The 22,321-nt window shown below is 46.7% G+C and overlaps 2 protein-coding genes across 4 annotated transcripts in view; one reads left to right on the top strand and one right to left on the bottom strand.

The window, feature by feature from the left end:
* The window catches only part of CASQ2 (calsequestrin 2), a 63,314-nt gene extending 55,372 nt beyond the window's left edge, over positions 1-7,942 (top strand). Inside the window, exons 9-11 of the mRNA XM_045896877.2 lie at positions 2,718-2,818; positions 4,870-4,944; positions 6,518-7,942. Of these exons, the coding sequence (XP_045752833.1) occupies positions 2,718-2,818; positions 4,870-4,944; positions 6,518-6,736 (395 nt within the window). The 3' untranslated portion in view covers positions 6,737-7,942. The remainder of the gene's footprint in view (positions 1-2,717; positions 2,819-4,869; positions 4,945-6,517) is intronic.
* Positions 7,943-17,137: 9,195 nt separating this feature from the next.
* VANGL1 (VANGL planar cell polarity protein 1) overlaps positions 17,138-22,321 on the bottom strand; it is a 51,486-nt gene continuing 46,302 nt past the window's right edge. For all 3 annotated transcript variants that reach the window (XM_045896878.2, XM_064588587.1, XM_045896879.3), the window contains exon 8: positions 17,138-21,452. In XM_045896878.2, the coding sequence (XP_045752834.1) occupies positions 21,192-21,452 (261 nt within the window). In that variant the 3' untranslated portion in view covers positions 17,138-21,191. The remainder of the gene's footprint in view (positions 21,453-22,321) is intronic.

Consider the following 22,321-nt stretch of genomic DNA (forward strand, 5'->3'; position numbering starts at 1 on the left):
TCATTTATCGATGTATTCCGTGAATGTTTTTTGAGTTTTCCTTACTTCTCTGTAGACACAAAAACCTTTCGTATTTCTAAAATTAAGCACTAAGCGAAAATTTTGACTTCTCTTGTTTACATAAAAACTGCCACCCATTTGATTTTTCTAGCAGAACCCAATTTTTATTCCTTCTATCTTTTCATTTTTATCTCCAAACCTGCTCTAGCATGTAGAGTAGAAAAAGTTCCTGTATGTAGCATTCCTTTTCATTAGTTCCAACATTCTGTGGGGTTTTCCATCAGAAACCTATCGTGCTATCTTGAGTGTTCAGCTATAGTACTGAGGACACCCCTGTCCCTTTACAATATGGTGCCTAGACGACTTCTCCCCTCCCTTTACGCAAGTCTGTCTTTTGCACCTCAGATTTACTTTCTACGTGAATCAGGGTCTATGTCGTTGAATTTTATCCTCTTCATGAATTTCTGATTTGTCAAGATCACTTTTAAATTTGGTTCTCACCTTCCAGAGTTCTTCCTTCTGGCTACTGAAAGTAGTCACGGAAAGTGTTTTAGAGAATTCCCTATTGTGGTCTATGCTTTATGATACATAACCCACAGATTCCCTGTTCTGCCCAGAGAAGGGGGACCCAGAGGCGGCAGGAGTAATATCCCCCAACCTCAACTCCACCCAATCCCCACAATGATAATGAACTCTAAAGCCTGTGCCCCTATTCACCCCAAGTGTCTGTCATACACGGTGACTCATGAGATACAGCTTTCCCTTGCTCTCACGACGTTCTCATTACGTCACTTTGCTTTTACAGAATACCTACATTAGTACCTGTTTTTGCTGATGAAAAGAAGTCCAAAGAGGATTTTTGATTTTATGACATGTTATTGCTTCTTCACTGTACAATATTTTGGTTCTTAGGAATGTTCTACTTTTGGATATCAGGGGAAACCTGTAATTCAGAAAGAGATGGAAAAATCACACAAGCAGAATACATCTCTGCAGGAAGGGCCTGTGGCCTCTTCTTTCTGAGCAGTAGCTCTGCTTTCCAGGTAGCAAGGCCCGAGGGGGCCCAGTCTGAATCTTACAGTTAGCAGTCCGTATTGGCCACATTGGAAGTGACTACACCCACTCAAAGCAGAACTGCCAAGAATGGCATGCATTTGGCCTGGAATGTACAGGAGATGAGGAAGTGCAGAGAAAAACCTTTACCCAGAGGCCCCAGTTAGCCAAACAAAGGCTAGAGCTCCTGCGGAGAGGAGAGACTTGTTAAACAGAAGGGCTCATAGTGGTGGGGACCTTGGGCAAAAGAAGAAACCTTTACAATGAAAGAGCAGTTGCCGGACGGAATTCCGAGGCAGGTGGGGAAGTTCCTGGTAGAAAAGGTGTACATTTCAGGCCACACGTTCAGCCAAGCCAGAAATGTAACTTTACATTCTAGAATCAAACCTGTATCATACCCAGTGGGAACTGGGTCTGGTCATGGATGGCCCCCCTACTCTCACCCCACCATCCCTAAAGGTCCGGTGTCTCGCCACTTCTCAGGCACAGACAGGTGGGGGATACATCTGGTCGGAGTGGGCTGTGGTTCTGTGTGGCCTCTAGCCCTTGCTCCCAGCAGGTCACCACTGGTCCTGTCCATCCCAACTGTGGCTTCGCCCATGTTCCTCAGAGCAACAGAGAACTGGTGGGGCCTCCTGGCAGACTTTTCTGCCCTCACGCTCCGGCACCAAGGGGTTCTCCAAGAGATTCTGGGGCCTTTCCGTTTCCCAGAGTTTCATTCTGAAACAAAGCATGGATGCCCTGTGCTCTGGGATCCCCTGGAACTGTGGAGTTTCTGTATGTGGACACACATGCGCACACACGCACGCATGCACATGCAAACACACAGGCGCAGAGCTTCTTCTCAGGGACTTTCCAGACTCTTTGTTTTTAGTTGGTAGTGGTGTGGGGATGCTGAGGGTTTAGGGTGTACTTTCTCTTTTACTAAACCGTCTTCCAAAACTTTGTGTTTATGGTATAAATTTTAGGTTCCCAGTCCTTAAAAGTTTAAGTTTTAATTTTTTTTTTAATTAAGAAAAAATTGTGTTCTTGAGGCTCACAAGGCTTGTCTCTGCTTTTCTTATGAATCATCCCTCCCCTGGGGGTCATAAATGCTGATGCCTGAAGAGGGGGAGGGCAGAGCATACCAGGAAATGGTGAGAGAGGGAGAGAAACCCCATTTACTATCTCAAAGCTATGAAACCAGCTGTAAATCAGAAGCTTCGTTTGAAGGTTTTAGGAATTCCAGGTTGCAGAAGACTAAGGGTCCAGGCTACAGGTTCTTGGTTTGTAGAGCTCTGAGGGATAGCAAATTATTGGTTTCAAGAGAGGGCACAGAGCACTGAGGACCAGGCAGGGGTTCTTCTGATCTGGGATTGCACTTGGCTGACTCAAGGCTAGTCAGTTTTCACATGCAGATCAGCAAATTGAGCCCGGCTTTGAGTTAAGAACCAGCCACTTCCCTGTGAACTTTTAATATTTTTTTATTTAAAATTTTTATTGCTTCCTTTGAGTAAGCTGCTTCGTGGCTGGGGTTCTCATCTGACTCATTTTATAGATTAATCCTATAATTGAGGGTATGCACCAAATGGCCTAAGAAACCCTGTGGAAAAACCACTCCCTGCTCCTCATGCTGGAAGCCATGTATGTAAGGGGTTACTCAGACTTCTCGAATCCTGCTTCAGATGGCTACGAGTTCCTGGAAATCCTGAAACAGGTTGCCAGGGATAACACCGACAACCCTGACCTGAGCATCGTGTGGATCGACCCGGATGACTTTCCTCTGGTGAGTGTGTGTTCAGTGTGAGACCCGGAAACATGAAGGAGGGTGTGAAATAGGAGAAGCATGTGCAGAAACACAGTGACCACCCCTATCCAGTGTGGAAGACCGTGGCAACATTGTGGGGCAACATAGAGTGGTGCTGGTGCTGCCACGGTTAGACCCACCATTCTCCTTCCGTGGAGACCCGGGATCTGAGGCGCCCACACAAGTCAGCTGGGTGATATCCTTCTGCTAGCACTTCCATTTCTGTCCCTTGCCCCACTACCTCCCTTGCTACAGCCTCTTTCATGTTCTGGGAGGGGACTGTCATTCTCAGGCAACCTGAGTTGAGAAGTAATAAAAATCACACTTGACCATTTTGCACAGAGTGAAGAACTTCATGGAGGGAAGGAGTAACCTCTCAGAGGGCAGAGATCCTGTCTCATTCATTGTGTTCTCCCAGGTCCTAGCATGCTGAGTGTGTAAGAAACTTAAAGTCCAAATTCTTGCTAGTGCCAGGGATCAATGGCCAGAAAGCCTTGATTATATACTTAATTTTAAAGAGAATAAACAGAATTTGTATGATACAGGAGCCCAGTGGTGATGACAATGGATGTAGCTAATAGACTGCGTGCCTGGAACTATAGTAAATTCTTCATAGGCACCATCTCTCGAACCCTCCCATCAAACCTGTGAAGTAGGGACTGTCAGAATCCCTATCTGACAAATAAAACAATAACGGCTGTCAAGGTTAAAGCTACTAAGTGGGAGATATGATATCCCGATCCAGGTCTGTCTGATGCCAAAGATTTGTCTACTAGTCAGTCAATAGACTTTAGCCTGAGCTAACTGCTGGTAATCAGTACAAGTTTAGTTATCATTTGGTTATAAATGATAACTTCTCTTCTTCCGGGAATTCGCATTTGTTGCATAGGACCTGACTGATCATATCATGATTAAATAGTCAAAATTGAGGGAGTTTAATGATTTCAAGGGTCCTGAAATCCAATCCTATATACAGAATAAGTCAGAGGCAGAGACTTTCATGACATCTGAAGCCAATGTTGTAATTCTGGGTAATCATAACAAAGTCATGGCCTCATAAGACCCTAAATACTATAACTTTTTTTTTTTAAGATGTTATTTATTTGAGAGAGAGTGCATGAACAAGGGTAGGGGCAGAAGGAGAGGGAGAAGCAGGCTCCCTGCTGAGCAAGGAGCCCAATGCAGGACTCCATCCCAGGACCCTGGGATCATGACCTGAGCTGAAGGCAGATGCTTAACCAACTGAGCCACCCAGACGCCCCTACTATAACTTTTTAGTTAGCCTCTGCCTGGCTGTATTTTCATCTGGACTGTTTTGTTATGCAAGCTTGCAGATGGTCTGCAGTTGTCCCAATCTGTTCTATTTGTTTGTTTGCCTTGGTTTTTACAAAAGAGAAATCTTCAGACTGTCCGGATTTCCAGGTTCCTACTATCTCCGGTCCCCATCAGGCCATATATTTACCTTGGAGACCTTCTGCCACTGAACATTTGCATTGCCTTAGCCCCATGGCCCCTGACTCCTTTAGTCCCATCCCAGTCAGAGATTAGTCCCTGTGAATCCCAAGCCTGGTGAACTGGGGGGGGGGAAAAAAACCCTCTATTTGCATGACACTTCACAGCCTTCTCAGGCATCTCGTGGATCCCAGTGGCGCAGGGTAATGGATTTTTAAATGGGACATTGAAAGAGAAGTGGAGGAAGATGGCTCTCTCACCACATATTAACTATAAAATTCCCAAACAGTCATTTGGGAACCGACTTTGGACCATCTCTATAATATTCTTCCTTACAGCTGTAGAAGCTTTTACATTACATGTTTTCATAGTTGGTGTTATGAACTCCTTTTTCCATACTTATCAAGTGCTTGAGGGCTGAGGCCAAGCCTTCAGTTTCTGAAGTGCCCACAGCTGTTTTGAAGAACTTTAAGCAATGGTGACCGATGATGGGATGGCAGGTGGGTCCAGCCACAAAACGTGGCTTTGACCGGGAATGCCCTCTGCCTGCTGTCTGATCTTATTTTTCGTTGCTTCAGCTCGTTGCCTATTGGGAGAAGACTTTCAAGATTGATCTATTCAAGCCACAGATTGGGGTGGTGAATGTGACAGATGTGAGTATACCCCATGAATGCTTGCTCACCAGTCACCCTCAGCTTGTCCTGTTTTCTGCCATGCAGCCCAGACTGTGATACCATGTATAGGAGTCTAGCCTCCCCTGAAATGAGCAGGACCCTCGGCCCTGCCCAAGCTCAGGAAACTTGCCAGTGTGGCCCCAGTCTAGTCTCTGAGCCAGTCCCAATCCATGGCTTCAGGATTGTCTTCCATGGGCACTTCCTGGGAAAGGCATGGGCATGTTTCCTTGCTTATGGGGCCAGCCCGTCCCGTTTTATTATCTGGAACTTTCCATCCAAGTATTTTGTATTTTCTCCTAAAGCCCAACAACAAATTCTTTTTTACACAAAAGAACCCACACGGGAAGTTGCTATTGCACAGAGGGTGACTGGGGGCGGGGGGATGCTGCCGGGGAGGGGGCAGGAGGAAGATCATGAAGGAGGAGGAGGGGCCCCTCTTCACCGTGCAGACACCCTTGAACTGAGTGAGGGTGGGAAAAGCCGGTGTGGTGTACCCGCAGAGCATGAGGAATTTTAGACCTTGCTCTCTACAGCTGATACAACTCCACCGTAACAAAACAGAAGAGGAGACAGATACGACAGCTAATGAGCAAATACCGGACAGAAAGAGATGGTCCCAGAGAAGTCATTAGAGCCATAATTAATTGTGGTGGAAATGCTTGCGAAGGGGCCGGTTAGCAACGTCCTGTTATCCTGTTGGTAGGCCTTCAGTCCCCTGGGGAATTCTACATTTATTTATTCTGTACACTGCATTTTAAACTAATAATAATAATTAATACTTTTTAAAATTTACTCCAGTTAAAACATTTGTAAATAAAACAGTAGACTCTAAGGTGAAAAGCAAAACTATTTCCCACTGCCCTGATCCCTTTTCTAGTCGCGTTCCCAGAGGGAATCATTGGTGATAGTTTCATGGCTGTCCTACCAGAATGTCATACACATGTTTGTTGTTATTATATAGGTATCTTGTAGATATGCTCATGAAACCAGAAGGAAAAAAAACAGTGCAAATATAGTTATGATTCACAGTAATGCTTGATTTCAGTACCCCTGGGAACTGCCCCAATCCTGGGCTACCTCCCACCTCCCAGCACTTTCCACAGTATCAACCTAACGGTGGGGATCAGGAGGGCAGGCAGGTTAGGGTGGGGCGGGTCTCTTCCAGGCAGTGCTTTGATCTGGAGGAACTAATCCAGGGTGGGGAGGCAAGGATGAAGTTTGGGGTGGGTGGTAGGGGAGGTGGCATCTCGGGTTGGAGCGGCTGCTGGGCCTAGTGTGCTGGGCCTGGCCCATTCCCCTGCCAACCCTCCACAGCCTTGCCTCCGTACCCACTCTCCTTCCCCAGAGACCTCTGTGGGACAATTACACACACACACAATGGAATACACGTTTCCCTTGACATTGCACAAGCAGGCTGCTACAGATAGCATTCTGCATTGAGGCATTCCCATGAAACAGTGCGCACATGTTCCTGATGCCTGGGCCCGGCTGTTTGGAACCCTCTGGTCTGGCTGGTCCTTCCGGTACTCACTCACTCGGTCCCTCGCTGCAGGCTGACAGTGTCTGGATGGAGATCCCTGATGATGATGACCTGCCCACAGTCGAGGAGCTGGAGGACTGGATCGAGGACGTGCTTTCTGGAAAGATAAACACTGAAGATGATGACAATGAAGATGGGGATGACGGGGATGACGATGAGGATGATGATGACGATGACGATGGCGATAATTCTGATGAGGAGTCTAATGACAGCGATGATGATGATGAGTAGCCCTGACTCTGAATGGTGGATGAAGAAGGCACAATCACAGCGGCCCACTACCATGCAGACAGCACTGGGGGGAGGGGGGGGCAAGCAGCCCCGGCCCACTCCCATCAGCTCCTTCCCCTTTCCCATCCCTTTTCCCACCCCTTCTCATCGGGAGCTGTACCATTCAGCAAATGCCTCTAAACCCAGTAATCCCACTCAGCAAGGACAATCGGAGAATTATTCCCATGTGGACTGTCTTGATCGTCTCAGAAAAGCTCTCATTCTTTGCCAGACCATCAGGGGTCATGGCAGTGCCGGAATCTGGTGGTCTGGGGACAATAATCCCCTGAAACCTCGACTCAAGTTTACTTGTTGTCTTCGATGTGACCGTAACAGAATTGATAGCTGGCAAACTCAAAGCATAGAGTGACCTTACAGTCAGAGCCCAGGGAGACCAAAGATTAATTCATTTAGTCCCCGTGCCTAGAACATCAGTGACGATCCCTCCTTAAGGCAAGAGGTTCCCTCTTAGGAAAGGCTCAGTCTTAGAAACAAGTTTCTAAATCAGGTTCTCTTGGCTCTATTAAACTTATTATTTCAAGTGTATGTCACACCATTATGAACTCAGATCCAAGTATTTGGACACCTATTCGGGAGGCCTTGAAACCCATGCGTACAGATGTAACAATCATTTCTAGGACATTAGGATATGGGATGGGAGGTTGATTTGCTTTCTGAACTTCCCTTTACTGACAAGTCTCACATTATACGCAAGGGAGTGGGGGGAACTGGAAGGATTAAAGGTTTTTAATTTTTTCTGCTGGGTTCATGTCCCTGATTGAGTCAGTTGGCTTCCTAGCCTGAGCTGGGATCTGGATACACTTTTCTGTTGCTGCTAGTGAGCCCTCCCATTGGGAGTGAAAGTTGGTTTATCCAGAGGTCAATCAATGCTCCATTTGTCAGCCCTCCCACGCTTGAGCAGGACAATAGCTAGAGTTCATAACGGTGCCCTGAGGCACTGAGAAAATCCCAAAGTGCCTTCCAAACTATCTAGAAGTTACATTGTGCTCGGTAGTTTTAGCATTAAGTTTGCATTATCATATTCTAATTTATTTTCTCAATCTTTTAACACATGTGTAAGACACTGCAAATTCTTCGGAAATAGAGTAATCCTTTTATGGAATAGTAGCCAACTAATTCTGTCATTAAACTGATACTTTGAAAATATGGAGACTCTCTTAAAAATCCTCTCTCAGTTTTTCCGATCCTGCTCATTCTCTCTTGGTTCCTGTCCTACCTCTCTGTTCCTTCCCTGTTTTCCTTTCTGGCCCCTCTTCCTCTGCCTGTTAATGATAGTGTTTCACAGTATCTCTCTACTTTAACATTCTTCCAAGGTGCTATCATCCATACCCATCAGCTACCACTTGTGTGCCAATGACCTCCAAGTCTGGGTCTCTAACCTTGACCACTCTCTTAGTTTTAGATCCACTCATTCATCTTGGTTTGGAGGTTGCACAAGCAATTCAAACAACAGAGCAAAACCCCAACTCATTACCTTCTCCCCTAAATTCGCCTTCTCTTCATGGTGTCCCAGATTGGAAAAGTGATATCACCACGTATCCAATTGTCTATGTGATCCGAAGGGGTCCTCTTCCCCTCTGCAACCATGGCATTTTGCACATACCCCCAATCGTGGAAATTGTCCTTTAAATTGTAGTACATGTTTACCTGTCTGTCCTTTCGCTAAACTGTAGGCTTCTTGGAGGCAAGGGATTTATTTATCTTTGTATCCTCAGCAGCTAGCACTTTGTCCAGCACAAAGGAGATATTCATTTATTGAATTGATGGGTGAATAATTGATTAACCAGAATACCTATAATTCCCCAGCACTGTTGGATAACAATGCTTACGAGGCGTCCTTATTTTTATTTCTCCCCCTCACAAAGCCAGGCAGACACTTCCCAAGCTGGACTATGCTGCCCTCTAGCCAGATCCAACCACACCTCTAATAAGCTCTTGGGAGGTACATTTTCAAAGCAATCTTTGAAGCCAAGGAATGTGGTCTGTCATGAAAGTGGTCTATTCTCCAGCCCAGGAAAATTCCCTTGTTCCTGGAGGCCTGAATAATACGCATCAAGTTAAATCATGTTGTGGTACTCCCATGTCAGAAGCACTGAGTGGTAAGCTAGCTAGGACTATCTGTGAGTAGTAGTGCTGTTTAGTCATTGGTCTAAACCTTTTTAAGCTGGTATTTATTGAATGTTTGGCATGTGCCTGGAGCACTAGGCTATGTGCTTTACATGTATTATGTCATTTAATCCTTACAAAGCTCTTATGAAGTAAGTCTAGTTATTATCCCCATTTTACAGATGAGGAGACTAAGATGCAGAGGGCCCAAGTAATTTTCCCAGGGTCACACAAACACTTTAAAGAAGTATAAGTGTAACCCCATTTTTATACTAAATCAAGGATCTAGATGAAATTAAATTCCTTAATTAATCAAAGGATTCCGTTTCTTTTCCTCAGATAGTGTCCTGAGATGGACTCAAGTGAATTTCCCATAATCCTTTTCATAGCTTACGCCAAGATACTCTTTCTCTTTTCCTTCTGGAGGGCATAATCACCTTATCCCGCGTTGGAAATGGAGGCTAATTAGAACTGCAAGGTCTGGCCATCCTGTTGGGAAAAAAAGAAAACAAAAAACATTGTGTTATCAAGAATTTACAATCATGGGGTGCTTGGATGGCTCAGATGGTTAAGCATCTGCCTTCAGCTCAGGTCACGATCCCAGGGTCCCAGGATCGAGCCCCGCATTGGGCTCCCTGCACCCCCGGGAAGCCTGCTTCTCCCTTTCCTTCTATTGTTCCCCCTGCTTGTGCTCTCTCGCTCTGTCAAATAAATACATAAAAATCTTTTAAAAAATGCACAATCATTTTTGGTGTATTTTTAAAAAGATTTCATTTATTTATTTGTTGGTTTGAGAGGAGGGAGGAGGAGAGGGAAAGGGAGAAGCAGATGCCTAGCTGAGCATGGAGCCCGATGTGGGGCCCGATCCCAGGACCCTGAGGTCACAACCTGAGCCAAAACCAAGAGTCAGATGCCCAACTGACTGGGCTACCGAGGGGCCCCCGTCAGTGTATTTTTAAAAAATAACATCTCATAACTAGAAACAAGCTTATCTTTTCCATAATAAGGCTGTGTACTGTCTAGGCCCTACTTCCTATAATGCAAGAGGCCTACACTGGTATTAATGTCACTTGTCATAGATCATTACTAAGTATCTTTTGATCAACAATCTCTGATACATGCAGACACACACACACATGCTTCCTAAGTGCAGATGGGTCCTGGGGCTCTGCCCTCCATCTCACCCAGCCCATGGTTACCAACATCATCTGTCTCTAGCCAGGCTCTCCTGTTTCCAAAGCCCTCACCCCAACTGTCTTTCCTGGACAGCCTCATCTGGAGTTCCCATAGGGACCTCAGATTAACATGGCTTTGGGGTTTAAAGATCTCCCCAAAATTAGGTCAAGAAGTCAGCAGTGTAACATTAATAATAATAATTAATAATCTCCATTATCATAGAAAAACAGCAATCTGGAGACTAGAGATGAGGAAAATGGGCTTCCCAGCTTCCTACCTCCAACTGCAGGCCACCCAAGGGAATCAGACTTGTAGAGCGGACCCAGGCCCTTGCTGCTCAGTGGGCAAGGATGGAGGGGAGGAGAAAAAAACCAGACCTTCAATAATCACTTCACCCCAAGAAACATGGACAAAGGGCTGTTGTCCACTAACCAGGTCACTCACTCTATCTCTGGATGGGAGTAAGGTTTAGGCAAAAGGCCAGCAGCAGTCAGGGAAAGATCCTTCTTCATAGAAGCGGAGGAGCAGGGAAGAGACATCCCCCTCTGACAATGCTCAAGCCGGAAGCCTTAGAGCCATTCCACTGTGTCTTGCTTCGGCACTGAATAGGGAGCAGGTGCTGTGCTCCCCTCTGCGCCCACCTTTCCTGTGTAACTGAGGCTTTATGGTCTCTCACCCGGCTTGCCGCAAGGTTCCAACTGCTCTCCCATCTCCCATCCAGCCTGCATGCTGCAATCAAGTGATCTTTCTAAAATGAGAAGCTGATCATGTCACACACATGCTTAAAATTCTTCAAGGGTTCTCTATTCCCAGTAGGTGTTAAAAAAATTTTTTTTTTAAGACAAAGAGGCCAAAGAGTGAGCTATGAATGGAAAGGTTGTTGACTGCCAAATGCAGAGCTGGGCCGTGTGGTGGGAGGTTGGGGAGGAGAAACAATGGGATAGGTCTTGTAAAACCAAAAGTCCTTGAAGTGTCTCTCCTCCCTGTGACGAAAGCAAAGTCTGAGTAGGGCTGATGCTGATGCTGGTGACGCCAGGGCTCTTGGATTAGGAAAGCATCGGACTGAATGGGGCAATTTCCGCTGCGTACGTGGAGGATCTGTCTTGGAATTAGGGCGTCCACATGCCTCATTTGGGATTATAGCACCCAGTTGTTATTTTAACAGAAGTTGGGTCAGCACCCCTGGCACCAGGCTAGGGGGTCAGGTGTAGAATGTAATTGCTAAAAGCCAATTTTCTTCGCAGGGCACTCAAGGTCTGTGTGAGCTTTTTGTCCACCTTACCAGCCTCATCTCTCGTAACGCCTCCCAGCCACCTGCCTCCTCTACTCTTAGAACCAAAGTCAGTAGAAGCTGCCTGGCTGCTTAACAACACCAAGCCTTGGCTCATGCTATTCCATCTACTAGAGTGTCTCTCCTTTCCCACCTGTGCCTGCCTGGCAAACTCCCAACTATATTACCTGAAGTGTGAAGTAAGGTACATTCTGTGACTGTTCTAGTCATTCCCCAGGGGAATTGGCTACCTTACCCGCTGAACCCTCACTATACTGTGTACAAAGCTCTCTTACAGAAATTAACAATTTATCACACATGTACATTTTCGTCCCCCTATTAGTCTGAAAGCAAGCTTAGGGAAAAGACTTCAGCGGATTCTGATCTATCCTCAGTGCCTAAATTCTGATAGGTTCTTAGTAAACTTGTTTGACTAAGTACTCTCTAAGCCCTATGTAAAGCAAATTTAACAGTGATTAGTCCCATTAAGAATGTGCTAGTGATTATCAAAAACTATTAGTACCATTAAAAATATGCTAGTGATTATCAAAAGTCAATCAGGACCTTTTTGGCAATGGTATCATCTGTTCAGATCTGCTTAGAATAGCAAATTGGGATTATAAAAAAAAAAAAATCGGAGCACAGAATCTCTTTGGCTCAGTGAGGAGTTTCTAATGTGCGGTGTTCTTTACTCAGGTCAGCAAAGTCTCCCAGAAATATAGGCATCATGATGGCAAGCAAAGCAGCACGGGGATGACAGCAGAAGTTCCAGGCCCCACTCTCTGGGAACAGAATACCCACAGCCACCCAAGTGCCCATTCATTTATTTTAATGTATCTGCAGGCCCAAATGCTTGCGAGATAAATTAAGAACCTCTTTTGAATTAATCTGGTATTTTACCAATGTGCACTCTTCAGAGTAGTGATGCTAGAATTCTTACTGTTAACCCTAGGATCCTGCAAAATCTCAGTGATTCCCCCTAAAATAATCATATATGTTTAGGTTACAGGTGGTAGCTTCCATGCTGAGTGTGCCATCCTGTTCTCATTCCCTCATTCACTCAAATATTCAATCATTGGACCCTTGAGGCTTGTTTAGCACATGCAGATTCCAGAAGGCAAAAATGAGTGGGTGAGATCAGAGGCCTGAGCAAACATCTAGAAAAGGAAAATGGTTAAAGTACCTTGGGTCACCATCATTTTGTCTGAACTATTACCACTTCTCAGAACCTCAGTTACACATTCAGACGTAAATACAGAGAACACGCCCAAAGGTCAAGAGTAGTTTTTGGTTTTTTTTTCCATGTCCACATTAGCCTGTAGGACTAGAAGATGCTTGCATGACATGTTGACACCAACAGAGAATTGCCAAGTCTCTCTGGAAGCTGGGATCCTGGCCTCTGCTGTGCCACTGCTGGGGGCCTCCATCTCCGGCACTGGGTGGGCAGGCAGTGACTCAATTGGTGCCATCCTGATATCCCTCACTCCACTTCCATAATCTGATCGTTTATCATCTAGTCGTCTCAAAACTCTTCCAAAACTCTATAGCTGTATGACGGGCAATGAATGAAAAAGAGAAGAGTCCTTGGTTTGTGTCTGCAGACAACTCGAATCTTTTCCCTAGCAGGGTTTGCTTGTGCAGATATAAATAATGCATATCGTGGCCGATAGCCCAGAGAAACAGAGCTTATCGATAATCTATACAATGAATCTTCAAATCAATTGCTTTCTCTAGCCCCTGTCCATGGAATAGGTAAGAATTTATGCGCTATCAGTACTCTATACAGATTAAAAAAAAAAAAATAGCTGAGTGTAGCAGAAGGTAAGTTCCAACATTTCTTTTTTTTTTTAATTAATTTTAAGTAGGCTCCACACCCAATGTAGGGCTTGAACTCATGACCCTGAGGTCGAGTCGCATGCTGTACCGACTGAGCCAGCCAGATGCCCCCATCCCACCCCGCCAACATTTGTCATATTTTCAAGTTCCTTTTAAATAAATCTATTTTTAAATCAGTCAATAATTAAAACTGAATTATCAAGCCACTCACCAAAACAATCCAATATTCACCCCCTCACAAATCCAGGGGTCTGACACTTTTGTTCCTCCTTCCTTGATCCAAAGATCTTTATTCACTTGCTGATTTATTCAAAAGGCCCATTTCATCTTCATTTGTAGAGCCTAAGATTTTAATTTTCAGGAATCTATTCATTTAAAACATTCTCTGAGCACTCTCTCGCATAAAATGATTACAACAGTTTTTGTTACAATGACAATCCACTTCCTGATTCAATCTGTCATAATTATCTTGGTTTTCATAGAAACTTGACAGATTGTCTTTTTTTTAAAAAAAGATTTATTTCCTTGAGAGAGGGAGAGAGAGAATGAGTGGGAGGGGAAGAGGGAGAGAGAACCTCAAGCGGACTCCCTGCTGAACGCGGAGCCCAACACAGGTCTCAATCCCAAGACCGTGAGATCATGATGTGAGCTGAAACCAAGAGTCAAACGCTTAACCGACTGAGCACCACCCCCAGGCGCCCCTTGAAGCCTTTAAGAGGGTATCAGAATTATGCAAGAGTGAAAACGCTCCCTAAAAAAGCAAACAACTTTTTAGATTGAAATAATCCCATGAGAAAAGAAGCAAAATACAAATTGGGATTTCAGTTTATTTTTCAAGTTGTACAGTATAAAAAAATGTAACATGTAAAATGTTTTACAGTTAATTGGGATGGGGGACCCAAAAGGGGACCAAATAACTTGGCTGCCAGGTACACAGTTGTAAACGCTAACATTGTCACTGACGGACGTTACTATGAGAAGACATTTAGGAGCATACACCTTATGAACGTTCGTAAACGTGTTTGCGCAGATGGTTGCGGGTAGAGTCATTCATTTAGATGTTTGAAATGCCTCAACAGAGCTTGCTACCCATTTATGCCGGTGTTCATACTCCGACTTTCTCCTATATATATGGTGACCCAAGTAGAGACTGATGAGCAGAACTGCCCCTCCTGGTTACAAAGTGCAGTATTAACTACTAAGAAAGACCACAAAGGCCTCTGGTCACATCTTTGCACAAACAGTGCTGATTCCTTCAGATAGAGACAGATGGTTTTGTCACTGAACTTTCTGGGTTCGAATTCCAGAAGTGAAAAGTTCTTTCAACACAAAAGCAATTGTCCAATGAACTTCTCTGAAGAAGACCTGATTCAGATGTCCTTGGCCTTCTCTCTAGCATCTTGGTTGAGGAACTGGTTATTCACAAGACGAGTTATGTTGACCACCACAGTGAGCCGGTATCCACCCGTCATTCTGGCTAGCGTCCTGGACTCTCCACACTAGTTGTGTTCATATACAACTGCTTGGAAATCACATTTGGCTAATGTCATAATTCAGGGGTCTCAGGGGAGTCTGCTATAGAACTAAAGCCCACAGTGAATCCATTATAAAAATAAGGAATTAGCACCACCGTTTGAATTTTACGTTCCTTTTTCTCTTAAGAATGATGAACAATATAAAAAAATGATGAACAACATTAAGTGAACATTCCATTATTTCTGTGACTGAGGGGCACTGGCAAATGAAAAACCATTGCCACCTCTTTCTACCTGGGCCCTGGAATGGTGACAATGTGCAACTGCCTAAATTCCCTATGACGTGAGTTGAACTAGACTTGTCACCCACAGACCAGCTGCCTGGGTCCCATCGCTAATTCCCTGAGCAACAGTCGCTGGGCCTCAGAGATTAGGCTTTCCTAGGCTTTGGGCTTTGCGGGGGGCTGCTTAACAACTCCTAAATGATCAGCTCCTTCGGAATAAAAGCTCACAGTACAAGGGAAAGCCCGATAAATACAAGTGAACACAAAACCAGACAACTGTACATTCAAATATTTTTATGAAAATATTATTTCAGTGCCAAAAGACACTCTTAAAAGTCTGGGGTTTGTCACATTTGTTCCCTGGGCTTAAGATGAGTAAGTACTTTTATCCCACTAGGACAAAACATTGGTGTTTTCAAGCTGCGAGACATATAAATTGTAGATTCTTAGTGGCATACTGGAAGTGACCTCTCAGAGTACCGCTTCAGATGTTAGAGATGGGTTGTTATATTGGGGGGACTCGAAAACAACCCATTCAAGAGATTTATTTTACAGGTGAAACAAAGCAAGTTGGGTTGTCTAAGTAGAAATGGGACAGGGCCTGGCAAGGGAGATTCAGAGTCCCCAAATTCTAGTTTATTCGTTTTATCATTTCTTTTCTACCCTTTGAAAATCTGTCTTGATTCCAAATGAGGAGCCATGCTGAGAGATGTATCATCTCCGTTCTCCTGTGCTCCATAGAAAGTGAACAGCAGAGAGAAAAAGGTAGTTTGTGCACAACAGAATGAAACTTTAAAGACCTCGGAGGAGAGGAAAACTGTGTTTTCAGCCTTCTGTTTTATGTCTGTTAAGACTCATGAGGGCAGGGGCGCCTGGGTGGCTCAGTCGGTTAAGCGACTGCCTTCGGCTCAGGTCATGATCCTGGAGTCCCGGGATCGAGTCCCGCATCGGGCTCCCTGCTCGGCGGGGAGTCTGCTTCTCCCTCTGACCCTCCCCCCTCTCATGCACTCTCTCTCATTCTCGCTCTCTCAAATAAATAAATAAATAAATCTTTAAAAAAAAAAGAATTTGGGGCGCCTGGGTGGCTCAGTTGGTTAGGCGACTGCCTTCGGCTCAGGTCATGATCCTGGAGTCCCGGGATCGAGTCCCACATCGGGCTCCCTGCTCGGCAGGGGGTCTGCTTCTCCCTCTGCCCTCTACCCTCTCATGCTCTCTGTCTCTCATTCTCTCTCTCGCAAATAAATAAAATCTTAAAAAAAAAAAAAAAAGACTCATGAGGGCAAATGTGGGGAGAAACAGTGGGATGCAAGTGCTTGCTGAGAACACACAGGTCAAGGAGGGAGGTCAGGGGACCCCCGTTCCAGACCTCCCGGGGCTGGGCCTGCAGGTGGTCCCTCTCCCACCCTAACCGGGGAGGCAGAGCACGGGCAAGAGGCTTCCTCAGCTCAGGAAGAGGTCAGGTCCGCCCCCGCCCAGCTCCCTGCGCCCAAGGCCCAAGATGCCTGCCTGCCGAGCCAGCAGGGGCGGGGTGGAGGGCCAGAGGGGCAGAAGCAAAGGATGCCTGCCGAACCACAGGTGTGGTGCTGCTGGCGGGGCTGGTTTTCTGGGGGAGGGGCATTCTCAAGTTGTTTCCATTAGAAATCCCGAGAAATCCGCCTGCACGATGGAGAGGTTCCCCAGGGGCCACAGCTCTGGTGCAAAATGCAAGGACAGAAGGGGCCCCACCACCACCTCGGAGGAACCCTCACCCCAGGTTCTGAGTCCAGGTTAGGTGTCCTCACGTTCCTTCTCCACATTCCAAAATGCCAGATCATTTAGATCGGCACCTCAGGGTGCAGTGAGCAAGGGGCTGGAATCAGACGTTAGATTTGAAATCCCGGTCACTAGCCATGAGACCCGGGACAAGTCCCTTCCTCTCTGATCGTCCTCTTCCTCACCTGTTCAATTGAGAGAACCCTGCCTCAAAGGACTTCCCGTTCTAGAACAGCACCTAAACACACAATACTGGGTAAATGTGTATTGGTACCCTTCTCTTCCTCACTTGACCAGAATACGATTTGTCAAGAACATGCCCCGCAATCTAATTGTCTCAGCATCCACTTGGATAAAGTGCAAAATGGCAACTTCACGGTAGTGTCTAAACTACCTCGGTTCACTACTGCACTGAATACCATTCAAGGACTGTAATATGGGCTTCAGAACAATTCATCTTTTATTTATGATGGAATATGACCACAAGGTTACATAGTAAATTCACAGTAGTAATTTATTATTTTCTTTTAACAAGATCCATAAAGCATAAACGCTACCAGAAATACTTACATCACTTTACAATCGCAGGAAGGATCTCTGCGGGACTACTTAAATATTACGTTAACATTTTTGTGCTACTTTTAGTCATCAGTGTTATGTTTTTTTATGAAGCTCAATTTTTAAGTTATACTGAGAAATATATAGTAAGGCTTCCAGGGTAGTAAAGTTGGAGCTGTAATTATCACAGAGCTTGACCTTTCCGTTTCTTGCTGTTTTCACGTCACAGGGTCCTAAGGCAAGAAAGAGTCTGATGGATTGCCTGCAGGATGTCAAGCTTTCCAGAAGACTCTTCTATGCTAAAGCCATTTACTCCTGGGGAGAAGCCAGTGTCACGGAGGGAGAGGAATAAAGGAGCCAAGGGAGAAGTAAACTGGCAGCCTTCCAAAAGATGGGTGCCATTAGGAAATCTCTCCACCATAGGGCACAGGGTAGAAACACAGACACTCATCCTTAACACATGTGTAAGTTAACCTGTTGACAGGACACCCACCAGCGACAGATGGCTAACATACGAGCGTGCCGTCCCTGGGGTAATCACACTCAGAGCCATGCACACATACATGGAAACGCATACCACCACCAAGTATGTGTCCCCACTGAAGGAGCCTGACATCGCAGGACCCAGCCAGAGGGAGTGTGAACCAAGGACCCGATTCTCTTGGTTTCACAGTGTGACTAACACTTCCCCAGGTGTGTGTGTGGGGGGGGGGTGGGACAAAGAGGGGCAGGGTAAGGACGTCTGCCATCCCGATAGGCAGGGGGCTTGCCGCAGAGCTACAGCCCTTTCGAAATACATGCATGCAGAATGAAGAGAAGCCGCAAGTATGGTGAAAGGGGAGGGGGACACCTCATCTCATCGCCCCCCCAACACCAGCCCAGCCACCACCGCCCCACGGAAAAGGAGCTCCAACTCCAGCAAAGCACCCCAATGCGACGCGCACACACACCCCCCGGGGACCACATACATCCACCCACTTCTGAACAGAATTCGATCCGTCGGTAGACGTGAAAGCGAAGGACAGAGAGGGAGAAGGGGGATGATGACAGCCGGGCAAAAACCTGCTCAAGCATTTTCTCAAGGGCTTACCTTAGGATGGACTTTAGCAAAAGTATCATGCGTTTGACTTCACTGATAATGCAAAGGATGGGTAAACTATAAAACCTTAAAGTTCCTTCCAACTCTAAGCATGCAGATGTTTTAACATTCAGTTCGTGGATGATTAAGAATTATCACCACCTTCAGAAGTATACACTGAGGAACCAAAGTCAGCCACCGGCTAAAACACCACCAGGGGATGCGCCTGTCACTAGGGTCTTCTACTCTGAACATTTAACATTCACGTTTTAATAACTTAGGTTGAAAGTTACAGAAAATCTATAAACATTTAAGGCAAATGAAATCTTGCCTCCTCCACTGTGAAGTCTCACATATTTTACTAGCCCTGGGGCAACTCACCCTCTCTTAAAATGAATGGCCCATTGGTTCCAAGGACTGAAATAAAAACGCATCGTGTTCGACTGGGTGATGCAGCTTTCTGAAACCCTAAATCTTTTTAATGCCATTTACATTGTTCCCACTGCACCAGTAACTCAAGTTATTAAGATTTTGGAAGTGCAAAGGCTTTATACAAAGATCCTGCATTTTATTTTGTTATTCCTTCAAAAGGGACTCAATACAAAGTCAGTGTAAAAAAATCGATATCCAATTTAAAACTGAAACAATAATTTCAGGAAGTCTGACATTCTCCTATGCAAAGACTGGGGGACAGAGAAGGGGGTAGAGAGAAAATAAATTCCTTAATTTAAACCTTTCTTCACCCTGCTGGGAATACAGGCACCAAAGCAATGACTCTATCTTAACCCCTTCCGGCCTGGTAACTTAAGACAGGGTTTGGAAGCACGGTATTTTAGAATGCAGACGAATAGTATCGTCATGAACAAAATATTCTGTATACGACCCACAGGAAGTCCTTATGGCATCTCCAGCTGCTGGGCTCCTGATGCAGAAGCCTCTGACACACTTAGTCTGGGGCATGACAACCGTGACCCAACCAAAGTCCCATACGCTTTCACCATCCCTTGCCCTATCTCCCAAAATATATTTCCTGAGAAAGACATCATCAGCATAAGGAATGTCCAGTTCAAAAACTAAGAAGAACAAAAGCACCATGGTTACATGGTATGTGTTTTCCACAAACAGAACCACGTAGTTACACAGCGCATCTTGCCTCCACGCCATACCGACTGGTTCCTCCTCCTTTCTTCTGTTCCAACACATCTTTTTGAGCTGCAGGCTGTTGGGTCAAGAGTGCTGTTTACTTTTGCAGGTACAGGTGTATTACAAATATCCAAAGCCCATTTGGATTTAAAAAAACGACACACAAACACTGCACCACTTTTGGAATGCACAAACCAGAAAGGGTCCTCGCAAACACAAAGAGCATTCTGACAGCGTCCTCCTTGTCTAAAGGGGGGGTGATTGGCTACCCCTGGGATCCCTGGGAAAAGCAAGGGCGAATACTCTGTAAAGGCTGGCCGTGGATACAGGAAGGCAAATGGAGGCACAGACAGGAACTCCCCCACAGCCTTGCCACCTGCCCCCCAGGATCCTCAGGTCGGCTCCCTACCTTTCCTTTCCCCAAGCTCTGCTGCTTACCCATTCCATCTCCCCCACTTAGCAGTAACTACAAGGACTTCCAACACCAGCGCCAAAGCAGCCCCTTCCCTGGTAGTAAGTGGCAGAGGTCATGAGTTGCACAGTGATGGTGGTCAGAAATCAGGGACCAGACAGCAGGAGCTGTCCCTGCAGTGGGCACTGTTTGGTCTCCCTTGGCAGAGCAGCTAGGCCACGAAGCTTTGTGAGGACTTCTCTCCCTGGGAAATCAGAGGCTCCAAGCTGCACCTGCCAGTCCCTGAGTCGCGGCGTCAGTCCTCCCCACCCCCTCCCCACCCCCCGTCCCTGTGAGCAGTGGGGAGGAGAACTGGGAGGGGAGGGGCTCCCGCTGTAGCCGAAAAGGGACAATCTGGCAGGCTTGCTGTCCCTGTGTTCGACCTGGTTGGCATGCTATGCTTCCCTATGCAAACAGTCCATGGCACCCACGGGAGACAGTGCACAGAGCCCGTGAGCACACATGGAGAGCCGGGTCCAGGGCAGCTCTGCAGGCTGGGCTTTCCTGGCCAGGGCCACCAGCCAGGTGGGGGTGCGGTGCGTGCAGGGGAGGGCTGATGGAGGGAGATGGGTGCGCCATCACGGGGTCAGGAAAGGGCCACCTGCTCAAACCTAGGCAGATGGTCAGAAACAGGACAGGGAGGTTTCCTCTTTGGGGGAGAAAACAAAATAAAATCATTTAGAGCTGTCGACTGCCAGTGCACATTTTTTGTTGTGACCTTTCTCAGCAGAACCTAAGGCAACAAAGAACAAAGATGAAGGCAGCCATTTCCGGAAGGGCCCACGGCTCCCGTGGGTGATGTGGTACTGGACGTTCACGGACACGAGCACCTACGTGGACATGCCGTGTCCGGTGCCCCGCAACAGAGGAAGGCGCGTCCCCCTGGAGGTCGACGAGGGGGCGGGCCGGAAGCAACAGGAGGACGTGGCCCTGGACGAAAGGCGGGGACTAGCTGCCCTAAGGCGAGGCTCCCGAGAGCCACCTGCTCTACTTTGGTTTACAGCTGTCACAGAAACGCCAGGGAACGGCTTCGTGAGAAGTCCCATCCACAAAAGTCAGATGTCATCAGTCGCTTTTTGCCAGGGTGGACAATCCCCTGCTTCCTTCCGAGTAAAGTGCGGATGGTCGAAGGACACTGGTCTATCATCTGCCAGTTTCAGTCAGCAATGAAGAATAATAAAAAAAAGATGCCCCTCTGGTATACATATATATATCTCTCTATATATATTCTTTTTTTTTTTGTAATAAAGCACAAATATAAAACTTTTAAACCGATGTCTCAGACTGTAGGCGGAGGACAAATTTGTGAGATTTGGGGTCTATGAACTCTTCCGAGAGGATGATGAATGGAATTTTCTTCACATTGACCACGAGGCTGAAGTCCAAGCATTTCAGGACGAAAACGATTCCATCCCGCAATCCGTTAGTCACAGCCTCATCACTAACCAGTCTCCACTGCGTAGAGAGCCAGCGCTCCTTGTCATACTGCAGGGTAGGGCCCGCGCTGAGGTAACGTTCTAGAAAGGCCTGAAAAAGGAGGACAAAGGCCGTCAGAGAAGAAATACCCTGTGCAGTGATATCAGGGGCACACCCATCTTATACGGATGAAAATGTTTCCCAACAAACCAAGACAGAGCCCAGCGAATCAGGCCGTATTCCCATCAGGCCCTCCCAACGGAGTCCTTGTTGGGGAGGGAAGCCTCCTTGGACTTTCTCACTCCCCTCTGCCAACTTCCAACCAGAGGCGGGCAGGTGGGGTGCCTGGCATCTCCGTCTGCCCGGAGGTCATTGCCGAGGCACCAGCCCGGCCACGGCATGGCCCCACGGCACATGTCACCGCTTGTACCTGTGCTAGGTCTGCTTGCTCCCGCACCGAAAGCTTCTCAGGGCAAGGGCCGGGCACAGAGAGGCACTGGGAACCGGAAGCTGAACAAGTGAAAGGATATACTTGCACGCACACACAAAAATGCATGCTCCGCCACTCACGGGCTGTGTGGCTTTGGACAAGTCATTTGTCTGGTCTGTAAATGAGGACAGTAACAGCTCCTCACAGGGCCAAGGCGAGGATGACACGGCTGTCTCTAACCATCTAATGGCACGAGGTAAGCCCAACGAGTGTGGGCAATGGTGATTTCCTGTGGGATCAAGTGGGCACAGGGCAGGTCCGAGGGATGCCAGAGCCCACATCCCTGTCCCTCTCACAAGTCCCCTGCCCCTGCGGTGCTTAGCTTGTGGGAGGTCTCGGACCCCCCACCCACTCACGGCGTCCACATGCATTATTCCTCCTGGGCCTTCAATTCTCCTCAGACCACCCCCTGAGCCTCTGGGCAGATTAACACACCCTCCTCCGAGTGCTTATAATCACTGGCCTGACTCCCGGGTGACCTCTACTTTCC

This window comes from Mirounga angustirostris, unplaced genomic scaffold, assembly GCF_029215605.1.
Source record: "Mirounga angustirostris isolate CCGP_5_RB_7025 unplaced genomic scaffold, mMirAng1.0.hap1 SCAF_4, whole genome shotgun sequence".
NCBI classification, from domain to species: Eukaryota; Metazoa; Chordata; class Mammalia; order Carnivora; family Phocidae; genus Mirounga; species Mirounga angustirostris.